The 15,858-nt window shown below is 43.3% G+C and overlaps 1 protein-coding gene across 1 annotated transcript in view; it reads left to right on the forward strand.

Moving 5' to 3' along the window:
- Window positions 1–958: 958 nt before the first annotated feature.
- LOC104383914 (sodium-dependent neutral amino acid transporter B(0)AT3) overlaps window positions 959–15,858 on the forward strand; it is a 32,246-nt gene continuing 17,346 nt past the window's right edge. Inside the window, exons 1-3 of the mRNA XM_086609125.1 lie at window positions 959–1,115; window positions 11,283–11,423; window positions 12,935–13,072. Of these exons, the coding sequence (XP_086465251.1) occupies window positions 959–1,115; window positions 11,283–11,423; window positions 12,935–13,072 (436 nt within the window). The remainder of the gene's footprint in view (window positions 1,116–11,282; window positions 11,424–12,934; window positions 13,073–15,858) is intronic.

Below are 15,858 nucleotides of genomic sequence, written 5' to 3' on the forward strand. Positions count from 1 at the left end.
AGCCCAGATGTGAATCTGGCTTCTGGCTGGCTGATCTACAACCTGACCATATTTGTAGGCTTAGTTGCAGAGCAGGGCTTCTTCTTCTCTCTAAGTATTTTAGAGGGAAAAAAAAAATCCATCTTCAGTTAGATACTCTTCCCATTTCAAAAAGGGGAACCCAGGCATAAAGCGTTGATTTAGCGAAGCTGTCTGGCTGATCTCTTAAGTGTGGACTGAACTGATTTGAAGTGCAAAATAGCAAAACCTTGGTATAATTGAAAGACAATAGAAAAATATTCTCACACATGCAGTTGAAGGAAAGCACTCAGCTCTTGCATTCATCAGTAACTATTTAATGAACAATGAAAACAGTCACTGGGCATTCATTGACAGATGGGAAGTGATTGACCTCCAGCAGCTATGGTGAAAATGGACCAGATTCTAATGTCTGAACATATACAGTCTAATTTTTTTGCTTTTTTTAAATTTACTTTTTGCACTTGCAGAAGATGTCTTCAATCATTTAACTCTATTAACAAACTAAAAAGGAAATGGCAATTCTTACTTTTTATTCGCAGATTTCTCCAAGTATTTTACAGTTTGAGTAAGTCTGCTGTAAAGGTTTCTTTTTAATTAAATTCAGCATCACGCCTCTCTGAAAGTATCTGAGAACAGAAAGAGAACAGAAAATAAAAACCTCTTTGATCCTGAGTTATCCATTAACAACATATTCCCAAGTTCTCTGACTATAGAAGGAACTGCAGAAAAGTCAAAAGTGGTAACTGTCTATATAATAATAATTCCTGGTTTTGTCTTTAAACTGCATCTTTTGCAATGACACGTTTCTTTGCATCTCATAAAAAGAAAGCTCCACCTCTCTTTCCAGGATCCTTTGGTCACCCCATATAAAACCTGTAGGAAAGACAGGTTTTGAAGTATCTTCCTATTTATAGGGAGCTAAGGATATTTCATAAAAATGTCAAAAGATGTATCGGTGCCACCTGAGCTCTCTAAAGAAGATGGCAGACCCAAGTGGGACAATAAGTTCCAGTATATTTTAAGCTGCATTGGATTTGCCGTCGGCCTGGGGAACGTGTGGCGATTTCCGTACTTGTGTCAGATACATGGAGGCGGTAAGACTGAAATAGGACTTCGCTGAAATATTAAACTACAATTCTAATACAACTATACTAACTTATGACGGGCTTGGAAGTTACGTATTTGCATCATTTTTTATCTTTACTGTCTAATTCTCATAAATGTTTTGCACCAGTTTGATTAGCTTTTTGTATAGAAGTATATTTCATTTTAAAATGATGTGTTTGCTTAGGAAATAAGACCCGACTGATGTTAACTCTCAGCAAAACTGATGTAAAACTTCTTACATTGCGGCTACAATCTCGATGGGAGGAGGAAACTGAACCTGCAGCTCAACACCATAAGGAAAATCCAGAAGTCCTGGGGAGGCCAGAGCCCCCAAAAATGGTCACTGTGCCTTCCTTTAAGAAGGTGACCGAGTCGTTTCCCTCCCTTCTTTGATGCTCTTCAGAGTCACCTCATCATCTGGAACTGCTCCTGTACAAAACTAAATTGTACTTTTTGATGGCTGTGAAGCTGTTTAAAATGCTCACCCTCAACAGGAGCCTGCCAGACGATGCAGACAGCTGCCCAAGCCTGTCCCTGAGCACCATTCCCACAAAGAATTGCTTTAGAAGCAGCCAATTTAGTGGATAATAAACGGATCAGAAAAGAGTAGCTGATAACTCACCATTTACAGGAGCTTTTGAAATCTGCCATGGTCAGTTGTTTAAAGCAGAGTGATAAGGCAAATTGTTTCAGCCCAGTATTATTCATTATCTTTCAATAAACTGGAGAAATACGAAATTCAAACCTGGAGAAACTGGCAAATGACAGAAAAAAATTAACAAACCCAAGCCTGTTCTACCAAGGTATCTGTATTACTTGGCAAAATACCTATATTTGAATCAACCAAGGAACCAAGAATGGATGCTACCTTTAATGGCAGGAGATGTTTTAAAAAGAAGCAGCCACTTAGGGACTCTGGTGAGTAGCTGAATGAATGAGATATAGCAGGCTGTATCCACAGAAAAATCCTGGCCTGTATAAGGAAAGCACTAGGAATTAGGTGGAGGTATTACTACCGATACTAAGACAACTTCTGAACTTCTGACAACTTCTTCTGAAAGTCCACCTTTCAAAGTCATATTGAAAAACTAGACCAAATGCAGAAAATCTCCAACAGTTGTTCAAGGTTTGGAAAACTTATGGGACAAGGAAAGACTCAAGAATCTGGTCTATTCAGCTCATGAAATTGAAAATGAAAGAGTATGTTTAACCATAGTCTATGAACAAGCAAATGGAAATTATTTTGGTGGCAAGGAGCTCTTTAATGGTGAACATGTAACAGCTGGAAGACACAATTACACAAATTCAAATAAGAAAAAAGAAGCAGCAGTAGGTTAGATTCCTCTGAGGAGACTTAACATTTCCCATTGTTTATTTGCAAGATGTGAAACCCAGTGAAACTCAGTGAGTGCCATAGCTGGGTGGTTAGAAAGCCATAGGTACAAGCATGCTGCTGCTCTGTGTTTGCCCATGGGAATGGCTGGGAAAAGCCTGTCTCATCGGTTAATGATATCTGCATTCATGAGACACGATAAACACCTTTAGAGAGACATCCCCATTGCAAAAATGGCATGGGGCCTGCAAGGAAGACATTCTTCTGGAGCAGGAGCTGTAAGTCAGACAAATACCCTACAGCATCTCAGGCCGCCTTTCTACCTTGGAGCAAGGAAACAAGCATTCAGTATTAGCAAACAACATAATAAAGCTAAAATAACAAAATAGTTTTGTAATGTAATGAAAAATTAACACAAAGTGGAAGGCTTGAACCTAACAGACAGGACCATAGCAAGACACAACTCCTCTGCACATCTCATTACAGAACGGCTCCTGGGGCCATTGTTTTCGACAACTGCATGAGGCTGCATGGACTTGTGCTTCAGGGTTTTGTGTGAACTTCTATTACAGATTAAGAAGAAATACTGCTCTAATGCCTGTAAAAACGCTCTTGCACCTTCCCATGAAGCACCGAGGGTTGCTTCTCAGTGCTGGAGGCAAGGGATCAGCTGTGGCCAGCTGTTTTTCATCCTTTTCAGATCCCAGCCTCACTTCAGAAGATCAGCAACACTCACCTCCTACTGGTTTGATCTCGCATCTGCATCCCTCACATCCACGGCCCCCTGTACCTCTGTCCTACAGACCTCTACCTCCCCAGGAGAAGCGTGAGTTTGAGTGCAAGGAGACCCACAGTACCCTGTCTCATGGACCACACAGTGCTCAGAAAGTCAGTTTGCTTGTGTATCCAACTTCTGAGCACTGATACATCCCACAGGAGATGCTAGGGACAAAAAAGACAGGTTTTAGATCAGGTTTAAAGATACTAAAAATGGAAAAAATGCTGCCAGGACAAAGGTTGAGACTTTCTTTTGCACTGTGAGTGGTAATTATGCCAGTGAAAAATTAGTATAAAATAGTGAGCAGAGCCAGCAATGGCATATAGCTGCTTTGCATCACTACAAACAGTGGCACAAGACAGTGGTGAATAAAGGTCAATATATGGACGTATGGCCAATATTTGGTCACCGGATATTAACAAAGGGCTCAGAGAGCTCACCAGCAGGACGGACTCTGTAACAAGATGCTATCGGGTTTTTGAATAATTTATCCCAGAAAGCTGGCGTTAGAAGAGTTTGAGTGAGGCATAAAGACTACCAAGAAGACACAGCTGTTAGGTTTATGCCAATGTATCATGTGGTTGGATTTTTCTTCTGCTAATTTAAGGTAGTGATGTGATTTGAGGGATTCATTTTTGAAAGCAAACAACTCAGATGCAAAAGCCCACTAGATTTTCAAGGGCACTGGAGCATAAACCCTGGTTGCGGGCATCTGAAGATGCAAACATGGGACAGACAAGCAGCATCGTGGTTAACTAGGAGCCCTGAGACGTGCAGTGGCTCTGTGCCTGCAGCCACAGCCACAAGTGTCGTGAAATCTGGCATGGAAATGGCATAGACTTGCTCTAAGGATTAATAGCTTCTGGGGTACAGACCACAGTTTCACAGCTGGTTCAGGTAATATCCAAGTGTTTAAGAGTTAGGCAATGCACTTTTCCTCATTTCTAGACCTTTTGAAAAACAGGAGATAAAAATAAGTGCTTGTATATTTGTCTCATGTCAGCTCATGTCAGCTGTTCTCATCAGACCTCTGGACCTTATTCATTTCACATTAGTGTTACTCAGTAACTCGGATCTAATATAATATCAGTTTTGCTGACATTTATCACCTGCTGCCGTTACTGATTATTTGGATTTATTGCCTGAGTTAAGTTAGTTATTTACTTTTCACGACTAATGGATATGAAGGTTGTTTGCCACAGTAAGTGGAGACAAACACAAAGGTTCCCAGGCAACTGGGATTGAAAAGAAGTCTCTAAATGGCCCAGTATATAGTTTGTCACTCAAAACCAACACTCAAACAAGTCATATAGCTAAATATGTACACATACAGTCACCCGAGTATACTTAAAAAAAAGTATAGTTCTAGCTGGAACTTAGTGCAGTGTCGCACTTTTGATTATAGCTGGTACATATATGCTTGCCTAACCCATGGGTATTAAAAATGTACACAGTGCTTGAGCCTACAGAATGTCCAAAAAATATCTTTAATACAAAATAACAATTTCTTTCTAGGAAAATAAATACACATAAACACTAAAGTCCTGCTAAAAATGGAAAACTGTTTACTTCTGGGGCAATGATTTATAGACTTTCATAACCCGTGGCTTACCTGACCTTTTGCTAGAATTCAAACTACAACTTGCTATGAAACACAGTTGCAGTTGCCCAGCTCACTGTGTCCTCAGAAGGAAAACAAAATCTGAGAGGAACAACAGGAATGCCTGGAAGACACCGTAAAAAAACCCAACCAAACAAACAAAAAAAACAACAACAACAAAATTATGTTGGGAAGAGCAGTTCACTCTCTGATAGAAAAATGAATTATATTACAAGTAGCAAACTTCATTTTCTGGATCGTTACCATGTCCTGCTCAACTCCTTGGTAAAAAGCTATGGCATTTTGGGTTGATCCTTTCACAACTTGTACTTATTTGCCCTTTAAGGCTCAGCTTGCTGCATGTTTGCATGTGGGTACAGCCAATTGCATCCCCTCCGGTCGTGAATATTTCACAGGGAAGTTCACTAAGGTTGTTTTGTAAGTTGAGCTACAGGTGTTACCCATCTTCAACTGAAATGGCTGTTGCCCCCTTGGTTTTCTGGACGCGGCTTTAGCTCCTTCATTGTTGCTCCAGGAGATATAGTCATTTACTTGGGAAACAATTCCCTACAAAGTTTCAGAGTCTGTAAGACATGCAATGTGGCCTGTAAGTCAAAATCAGTGCCATCACAAATATGCTACACAAATACGACATTTAAAGCAGCTCAAACTTTTCATGCGGATTAAGGCATGCACAGAAGACATAACAAAGATCATGAAGTATTGTTTTCCAGAGAGAGGGGTAAATATGATTAAGTTGCTGCTTTTTTTCCTACCTGATGTCTTGATGTGATTCATTGCTGTGTTGGTTACTATGCTACTTAGCTGAACTCCCATGGAGAAAGGGGAACAGGTTTGATAATCCCTTTTCAATAGTAAATAGATTTTTCTCTGTATCTGAATAAGTAGTTACCACCTACTGAAATTTCTTGTAGATAAAACATAAATTATCACATGTATCAGCCTTGAAAAGAGAAGACTTCCGGGGGACCTAACAGCTGCCTTCCAATACCTGAAGGGAACCTACAGGAAGGCTGGGGAGGGACTTTTTACAAGAGTGTTCACTGATAGGACAAGGGGAAATGGGTTTAAGTTGAAGGAGAACAGATTTAGATTAGATCTTAGGAAGAAATTCCTCAGTACAAGGGTGGTGAGACTTTGGAATAGATTGCCCAGAGAAGTTGTGGATGCCTCCTCCCTAGAGGTGTTCAAGGCCAGGTTGGACAGAGCTTTGAGTAGCCTGGTCTAGTTGAGAGGCGTCCCTGCCCATGACAGGGAGGCTGGATTAGATGATCTCTAAGGTCCCTTCCAGCCTATGCCATTCTATGATTCTATCTCACCATTAAGTTCACATTCTTTTGGAAAAATGCATCCACTTCTCCTCTGTACCAACAGAGCCAGTGAAGTCGATCTCTGCTTGTTGCATTGTATCATACTGATATGTGCTTTCTGAATTTTTCAGACTCTACAGATGCATTTCATTCAGAATGACTATTTTGCCCTTTTCCAGGTCACTTCCATCTACATTATAATTATTTTTTTTTTCCTTTCCTAAATCTCTGATCTGAAGGAAATTTGTTATTGATGTTCTGCCCTTTGAAATGCTGTTGTGTCTTTAGATCAGACTTTTAAGTTACTTGTCTTACTTCTGCTAGCTGATCTGCAGGCACTGGTAAGATGCAATATTGAGCATGTGGATCAGTTCTAAGTTTTTCTCCACCATTTAGGAAGTCTTCATTGGTACCCCAACATCAAGCAAAGCTGTTGGGTTTTCTTTACCGCTTCTCACTGAGGCTCAACAATTCCTGCTACTCGTGGTACATCTGGATTAAGAGGCCACCTGGCTGATACTTCAAACTGCTTTACATTTCCTCTAGTCAGGTCTAACACTCTCTCTTTCTAAGGTGTGACACAACCATTTTGGCTGTTCCACTCTGCTTTGCCAGTTGCTGTGATTCAGCTTTAGGCTGCGCTCCTTCTTTAGCCTCCTGGTCATTCTGCCCTTGGTGCAGCCACATGGCCACCAGTAACTCTCTCAACAGGCTGTCTGGTAGCTCAAGCACTTTCCTTCCAGATTGTTGTGTGTAGTTGAAGTAACAAGGGCAGTGCCCTTTGAGTGTCATTTTGCAAGCAGAGGGATGAATATAGTTGAGCAGTTGCTTTTCTGACCCAATTTAACTGTACATTGCAGTCGAGGACGTCAAAAATACTTTTTGCTGGAAGCACCTAAGTGATTTAATGTCAAGTGAACAGGCTGATGTGTCCCCAAGGTATTACCGGGGTCAGATTTTAAAAACTCTCAGTGTATCTAGAATGCACCAGATATTTCTTTTCCACTGCCACAACTACAGAGCTATCTCTAGTCCAGTGGTTCTTCTGGGTTAGCAACACCACCGATCGTGTTGACACCTGAGGCTCTACTGTTGATGAAAGTGGCTTATCAAAATGTGCGATATGCCTAGTTGTTGACAGCCTCATTTGACAAAGCTCTTTACAGCTTTCGCTTTCTGTGCCTTCTCATGTGCACAGGGATTGTTCCTTGTTTTTTTTTTTATCCTTGTGCAGAATCCCCTTCCAAAATAACTTTTAACTCTGGTAGATTTCGGATGATTTTTTTTTGACGACTTTCCTTTAGTAGCGCGTGTATCTACTTGCAGGATGGATGCTTTATGCATCTTGGCTGTATCTCTGACACAAGGAATGGTGCAGAGTAAAATTTTCCTAGGTCATTGTGCTGGTTTTGTCTGACATAGAGTTAATTTTCTTCACAGTAGCTAGTATGAGGCCAAGTTTTGGATTTGTGCTAAGAATTATGTTGATAACACACTGACGTTTTAGTAGTTGCCAAGCCATGCTTACATTAAGACAATGATTTTTTTCAGCTTCTCATACAGCCCCTGCCCTCCCAGTTGCTTCTCCATGAGAAGAAGGGAGGGGACACAGCCAGGACAGGTGATCACAAGTGACCAAAGGGATATTTCTCTTTATCTCCACCCACGAGTTGTCTTACTTTCACCCTTTCAATTCTCTCCCCTGTCCCACTTGAGAGGGAGTAAGCAAGTGGCTGCATGGGGCTTAGTTGACAGCTGGGGTTAAACCACAACAGCCATGCCTCAGGGATGCAACTAAATTGTGCTCTGGTTATACTTCTGATTTTTATGGGTGTTTCTCCAGGCTTTTAAGGTACTTACATATGCTTGATCACTACCATTTTCCTTTCTCTTTTTTTGCGAGAAAAAAGTTACTGAAGCCAAAATGCTGTTTTTAGAGGTTCCCCCCCACCTCTGGGCTTGCTTCTTACATTGTTTATTTTCATAGAATCGTAGAATCATCTGGCTGGAAGAGACCTTCAAGATCATCGGGTCCAACCATTCACCCTGCACCGTCAGGGTCCCTAAACCATATTGCTCAACACCAAATCTACACGTCTCTAAAACACCTCCAGGGATGGGGACTCCACCACCTCCCTGGGCAGCCTGTTCCAATACTTCACAACCCTCTCTGTAAAGAAATTTTTCCTGATATCTAACCTAAATTTCCCCTGGCGCAACTTGAGGCCATTCCCTCTCATCCTGTCATTCATAACGTGGGAGAAGAGACCGACCCCCATCTCCCTACAACTTCCTTTCAGGTAATTGTAGAGAGCGATAAGGTCCCCCCTGAGCCTCCTCTTCTCCAGACTAAACAGTCCCAGCTCCCTCAGCCGCTCCTCATAGGACAAGTTCTCTAAACCCTTCACTAGTTTTGTTGCCCTTCTCTGAACCCACTCCAGCACCTCAACATCCTTCTTGAAGTGAGGGGCCCAAAACTGGACACAGTACTCCAGGTGTGGTCTCACCAGTGCTGAGTACAGGGGGACGATCACTTCTCTGCTCCTGCTGGCCACACTGTTTCTGATACATGCCAGGATTCTGTTGGCTTTCTTCGCTGTGGATCATATATATCTAGAATATCTAGATATAAAATAGATATAAGTATACCTAGAATATCCAGATATAGGATAATTTGCTTCACGGTATTTCATGATTGTATCTCCTAAGCTTTTCTTTTCCCATGCCTCTGGGAAGCCAAACCTACTGAGTTTCTACCATACCTGTGCTACAAGTCCGTCCTATGTTTACTGATACGGTTTTGTTGTGCCCCTGTTTGAATGCTGGTTTGTGATACATGCTCTGTGTTAGGTACCAGCACGCATCCTCATTTTGCTTTTTGGATTTTCTTCTTGCCTTTTCCACTGTTAGATTCCTCAAGGCTTTAAAAAAAAAAAAAAGTATTTAAATTCTGCTTTCTGGCACATCTTGTCTTATCTATTAAACAGAGCCCTTGACTATATAGTGCTAGAGGGTTCCTACTCACCATTAGGTACTTGATACCTTTCCAGTATCTTTTTTCTTTCTAGGAGTAGGGGATTTCATTGTGGAAAAAAGTAAGCTTCAAGTGCTCCAGCACACTGTCTGTCTATGCTTTTCCTGACTATGTCCTTTTCACCTAAAAATATTGTAAAGCAAAGGAATGAAAAACTGAAAACATCTTTCTACACTACAAGCCAATTTATATGAATTAGGTTTGAGAAAGATTAGCTCCATTAACTATTTCTTCTTAGCCCAACCTTCTGCCATGTTTTCAAATTTGCAGGTAGCATACTTTTACACTGTTCTCATGGAAAAACAGTATTTTCTTTCCAAGTGTGACATCATGTTTTGCCGTGCTGCAAATATGGCTGGAGATACATACAAACCAGCGCAAAGCAAACAGGCTTTTATCAGCAGAGTATCCAAACATGCTCTGCGGTCAGTGGTTCAACCAGCAAACAGAATGAGAGGTGACAGGGGACAGTTTGCACTAATTATTCCACAGTTATTTCCAGGGAGATATGATATGGGAGATAGGTCAGTCCCTTACAGCACACTCTGCTAGCAAGAGCTGGGCACCGCAGCAATGGCAGCGGAAGGGCTGCCTCCCAGGGCTAGTGTGCAGCCAGGCAGGCAGGCGAACAAGCAGGGCACTCGGCACAGTGGTGCTCCAGTCACCCATCCGAGCATTTTGCTTTTCCCAGGAGATCACCCAAGGCATGGGGCTGTCAGGAGGGCTGGGTGGGCACCCTCAGATGCGCTGTGGAGGGGCGTATTGCATTGCTGCAGATATTGCAGCAGGTTTGAAGGACAGCGCAGGACTGAGCATGGTGAAAGGTTACCACGTTCCTTCAGAAGGAACGGGCAAATTCATCAGTATTGTGTGGCCAGCAGGTTGACGGAGGTGACTCTGCCCCTCTGCTCTGCTCTCGTGAGACCTCACCTGAAGTACTGCGTTCAGCTCTGGGGACTCCAGCATAAGAAGGACACAGAGCTGTTGGACCAGGTCCAGAGGAGGACCACGAAGATGATTCGAGGGCTGGAGCACCCCTCCTATGAAGACAGGCTGAGAGAGTTGGGCTTGTTAAGCCTGGAGAAGAGAAGGCTCTGGGGAGACCTTCTAGCAGCCTTCCAGTACTTAAAGGGGGCCTATAAGGAAGCCGAAGAGCGACTTTTCGCAAGTACATGTGGTGATAGGACAAGAGGCAATGGCTTTAAACTGAAAGAGGGGAGATTTAGACTAGATAGAAGGAAAAAATTTTTTACAACGAGGGTGGTGAAACACTGGAACATGTTGCCCAGAGAAGCTGTGGATGCCCCATCCCTGGAAGTGTCCAAGGCCAGGTTGGATGAGGTGTTGAGCAACCTGGTGTAGTGGAAGGTGTCCCTGTCCATGGCAGGGGGGTTGTAATTAGATGATCTTTGAGGTCCCTTCCAACCCTAACCATTCCATGATTCTATGATGAAATTTCCCCTGGTCTCAGGAAAATCAGTATCTGTGTGAAGAAGGGAGACCCAAACTTGTGTCCCTTCCGAGGGCAGGCAAGGGAGATGAGGAATTGTACACCATTTCACAGGAACCAGCCTGGCTGTCAGGAGGATCAATACCTGCCCACAAGCACCGAACAGCACTCACTGCAATAAAGTAACCTGGTCTCTCAGGTGTCTCCAGTGCAAAGTCCTGCTTTACAAGGGGAGGATGGAGGTGCACACGTCCAAGAGCTTTAGGAAAAGAAATGAGGCGATGCACTGAAAGGGAAACACACAGTATAAGGGAGAGGCAAACCCTTGTGCTTTATGAGCAGGGGGGAAAAAGACGCTTAAAAAAAAGGGAAATGAAGGAAATAGTGAGGCTATTTGTAATGGGCTGTAGCAGTGCCTGAGGGGAAGCGCCCTGCACTGAGCATCCCCGTCCTTCCTCCTCCATCGTCACCAACAAAATTACCCGTAGCAGATGTTACTTGGCAGAAGCGGCAACGCTCCTGCTCTCAACACATCTTACAAGGTCATAAAGCAGAGAAATTATCAAACAGTAATTTCAGTGAGATGCAGATAATCACATGGCTCAACTGCACTTGATTGTGTTTTCAGGGGCATTCCTGATCCCATACTTCATCGCTCTTCTCTTCGAAGGAATCCCACTGTTGCACCTCGAACTGGCCCTAGGACAGTGCCTGAGGAAAGGCAGCATCGGTGCCTGGAACACCATCTCGCCTTACCTGGGAGGAGTCGGTACGTCTCTCGGGGTCCCAGCTCAAGGAACCACAGCTGAGCTCCCACCCAGGACTCACTTCCTACAGACCTGTACTTCACACTTGTTAAGACAAAAAAAAAAAAATTTATGATGGGTCTGATGAAACACTAGAACAGGTTGCCCATCCCTGGAAACATTCAGTGTCAGGTTGGACGAGGCTCTGAGCAACCTGATCTAGTTGATGATGTCCTTGCTCATTGCAGGGGGGTTGGACTAGATGACCTTTAATGGTCCCTTCCAGCCCAAACCCTTCTATGATTCTGTAATTCTCTATTGCCCCCATCAGGTGTTACTCTAGGCACACGGGAGCCTTAAATGCAAACCTTGTAATCTTTGCTATGGGAAGCATAACAATCATGAGCTCTGCTAGCCGACACTGCCCAGTTCCTACCACATCTTGGAGCTTACAGAAGAGCTGCCTGCCCGCTCCTGGAGCCAGCCTTCCCTGTCCAGGGACAGTTGGACTGGAGGGGAGACAGAAAGACAGCAAATCAGGAACAGGAGCCTGGCACCTCCTAAAGAGCCTAAATCTCCCCTCCATGTGACAGAGGCATCGTGGGGCTACTGAAGGGACACTATTAACACGGCTGGGCACAAGGGACAATCCGTACAGCAGTGAGCATCAGACCAGTCCGCTACTCTGTACCACCAATTTTTTTTCTATTTATTTAATTTAATATACACTGAAAAAACATATCTTGTGTCCTCTGTGCATCGTTAGGCTGCAAAAAGTGAACAGAGCAGCCATCCTTAGAGGCTGGGCCATTGGCTCTACCTGTTTTGAGACAGCACCCTCCTGCCAGCAGGGACAAGGAGAAACCCTTGGATGCTGCAGCCAGAACGGCTGGATCATGCCCTGCTTTAAGCAGGTGCCTGAAAATGGGACAGCTATGCCTGTGGGAGTGTGTAGGAGGAGAAAGGGTGGGTAAGAGGACTTATCTAAGGGCCAGAGGGCAACTAGGAAGAAATACCAGGCAGGAGGGTGGTGCCTCCAGCTAAACTCATCTCCTACAGTTAGGCATGTCCATCGTCCCTTTGGAAAAACACAAGCAAGCAGAAACCGTGGTGTTGCTATTCATCCTTCCTTATTATAGGAGTAAACCAGTCAGCAGTTTAGGGCATACGCGCATGATTTGGGATAAAAAAGTGCCCTCGTACAGCTCTAGCATGCTGTGAATCTTCAGCCTCTTTTGGTCTCTGCTATTAAAGTTGTCCCATGTTGTAGAAAAAAATGTATTATCTACTAGAGCAAAGATTTCAACCCTAACCTTCTAACTAAGTAGGGAGTGTCAGCCTTCTCGGAGCAGGGCTGGTGAGCTGGGGCACTGTGCACCAGTGTTCGGCTACAAATGCCCATCTTTCGCCTGAAAATCTTGTTGGGAAACAGAAAATCTTGAAAAATGAGGAAACACGACCTTCTAAGAGCAAGTGCTGTAACCGCTAATTTTTTCCAAAGCTTTTCTAAGCTGAGATCTTGCACCTTCTGCAGGTGCTGGTTCATGGATGGTGTCGGTTCTGGTGAGCTTATACTACAACACCGTTTTAACCTGGGTGATGTGGTATTTCATAAACTCCTTCCAGGAGCCTCTTCCTTGGAGTGTCTGTCCTCTCAATGAAAACAGAACAGGTAACTACCACCTCGAGCATCACTGCTAGCAGAAGGAAGATCACAAACATCAGAATCTGGGGGCTAGCAGTGGCAAAGGGAATTTTTTTTTTACTTTGCATGCTTGTGCTATGATACAAACACCAGTCTCAAAGAGCATCCTCTGCTTTCTGACTACGGAGAAATAGTCCTTTATCAAAACACACTCATCATAAACTGCTTATCAAGACATGTGGGATTGTTAGCATAATTAAGAATCAAATTTATGACTATATCTTTTAGTAACTGCTTTAAATGAGACTTTTGAGTTTTCATTAGGTGGTGACGCATGAGTTATGACTCATAACAAGCTCTTATAAAAAAACTTTCAGCTCATTTACCAGGACGTGCTGAGAAAGATCAGTTGACTTGTCAGAGCAGGAAACACAACCCTACTGGATAATTTTAGTTTCTGCCTGTAGATTGCCAAAACTACTCTTACACATCCAACAAGGCAGCTAACCAAGAAACCCTTGAGAAGAGAAGCCACACTCGATTTGGCCCCGAGTTATGCATGAGACCTGGTTTGTTTTCCTGTCAAAACACTGCCAGAGTGATGACAGCCTACTCAAATCCAGCATCCTCGCAGGAATGACAAAAGCCAGAAAGTCCATGACCTTTCTGCTTGATTTCAAAATGGAAAATGAAGTAATAGTGTTAAAAAAAGAGAAAAAGAGCAACTAAATAAGCAAAACACTTTTGAGGTAGCAGAGAAACTACTTTAAGAGGGAATCTTTGAGGCTCAGACCAAATTCACACTACCCATTATAAAACCAAAGTAAGACCAAAGACAGACAATGTACCTGAGCAGGATAAGGAAGAGTCTTCTCAATTCTTTAAAATTATTTTTCAGCGTTCTTTTTTGTTCAGAGCATGAGAGATGACAAGTTCCAGGGCAGAGCAAGAAACATAATCTGAATAAGAGGCTAAGAAAAAAGACAAAACACAGCAGAAGTCAACTTTCTTTTGGAGACTTTAGTTATTCCTAAGGACCATTCAAGAGTAGGAAGACAACCAGACATCCCCCATCTTTGTTAAAGAAGTAGAGAAAATTATTTGGGCCTTAAGGAACAGGATTCTTTCATTTCTCAGGATACAGATGTCCCAACTAGTGAGCTAAACAAATGTTCTCCAAACCTGCTTTGGAGATGAAACTTTTTAATCAACTAGTTTGCTATAGAAAACCTTGCATTTTTAGTTAAGTGTCTTTTAGAGAATAGTGAAGAAGTCCTTTAAGGACAGATTTTTCAACACCAGTGGCAAGATGGGAAGAACCTGCACTTCTCCATCATGATTGCAATGCTCTCTCCAGGGAGCTGCTTCCTAAGTGACTAAAGTAGCAGCTGTTCCCATTCACCAGGCTTAGCTGAACACAGACTAAAATGGCACGATTTCAGGCTCACACACTTAAGCTGAGACTGAAGGGACAAGAGCAGCAAAGCTTTTCACTACACAGCTCATTACTCCTACACCCTGCTACAACCCACAGACTGGCATTCACAGCCAGAGACTGGGTATTTCAAGGTAACTGGGATTGCGCTGGTCAGCGCATATCCGGGCGCATGTCCGATTCTTTTAATTCAGAGCTGAGGAGAGGACACCAGTAAGTCTGAGTTCACCAGTGTTCTCATGCACTGAAAGATCACCAGCTTCGGGTGTAATGACATTTCAGTGGCAACCACACTTTCAAGTGTGAATCTGTAACTGGAAAAGTGCCTTGGCTAAATCAGTACATCACATACCTGCAAGTTACTTCGTTCTCCACCTTGCAATCTCACCAGAGCAAGTCTTGTTTGAGAAGTTTCATAAAGCCACAATAACCACAATCATGATTATTCCTCTCCAGCAGCTTCTTGCCAGCTAGGCCAGCTTTCCCAGAATTTAGCCCAGAGTTGAGGTCAAGATTTTGCCACTACTCATTCAGGTCACTTTTCTTGCTTTTCAAAGGTAGGTGCCCTCACTCTTTGTTTGCTAGAATTTCTGTATTATTTCAAGACTTACAAACCAGGAATCTCCTCTGTTGTCTCCGGTGTGATTTGCTGCACCTGTTCGATTAAAAATTTACAATCTGTAGATTACTTCTAATGTAACCTGCATTTTCCAGTCAATTTTTACTACTTGCCAGTCCTGTAATGGCTCTATTTTACAGAAGAATAAGAGCAAAACATTCATTTACCACCAATATTACCTTTTTTACACTATAAATAACAATTTCATGATGTTTTTTCTCAGGGTTTCTTCTGCACTTTTAAAAGATCTTCCTGTTCTCCCTAAAGCAGCTAGTGCTGAAGGCTCTGTGCCCCAGGGTCAGATGGCAGGGGGGCCTCTCCTACCGCTGGGGCAGCCCTTCCCAAACCTCTCCCAGAGCCAGGATCCTCAGTCAGCCCTTTCTCCCGAACCACAGCAGAAGGACTCGCAGCTGCCACCTCTTCCAGAGGCCGGAGGGCTGGGAGGCACGGATGGCACAGCGACACACTTTTGCTTCCACCCTCTAGTTGAAAATACTTGAATTAACATCTCCTGCATAACAGGAGACTCCCTAAAAGAATCTATCAGGGCAAAAAGTGAACCAAATTCTACTCATCGTCAAGCTCAGGGAGCGGGTTGCCTGGGAGCACTGCACCATGTGTTCCTGCTGCAGCCACTGTGCAAGGATCTCAGAAGATCCACGAGCTCTGTTTAAGGGCTTAATTGCCACACAGTTGATTGATTTGTTTTCAATAGTTTGGCTGTGAATAGTGGCTGTTTCAGAAGCGAGCAAAGGGTCA

Source organism: Tauraco erythrolophus, chromosome 3, assembly GCF_009769465.1.
Source record: "Tauraco erythrolophus isolate bTauEry1 chromosome 3, bTauEry1.pri, whole genome shotgun sequence".
In the NCBI taxonomy this organism is placed as follows: domain Eukaryota; kingdom Metazoa; phylum Chordata; class Aves; order Musophagiformes; family Musophagidae; genus Tauraco; species Tauraco erythrolophus.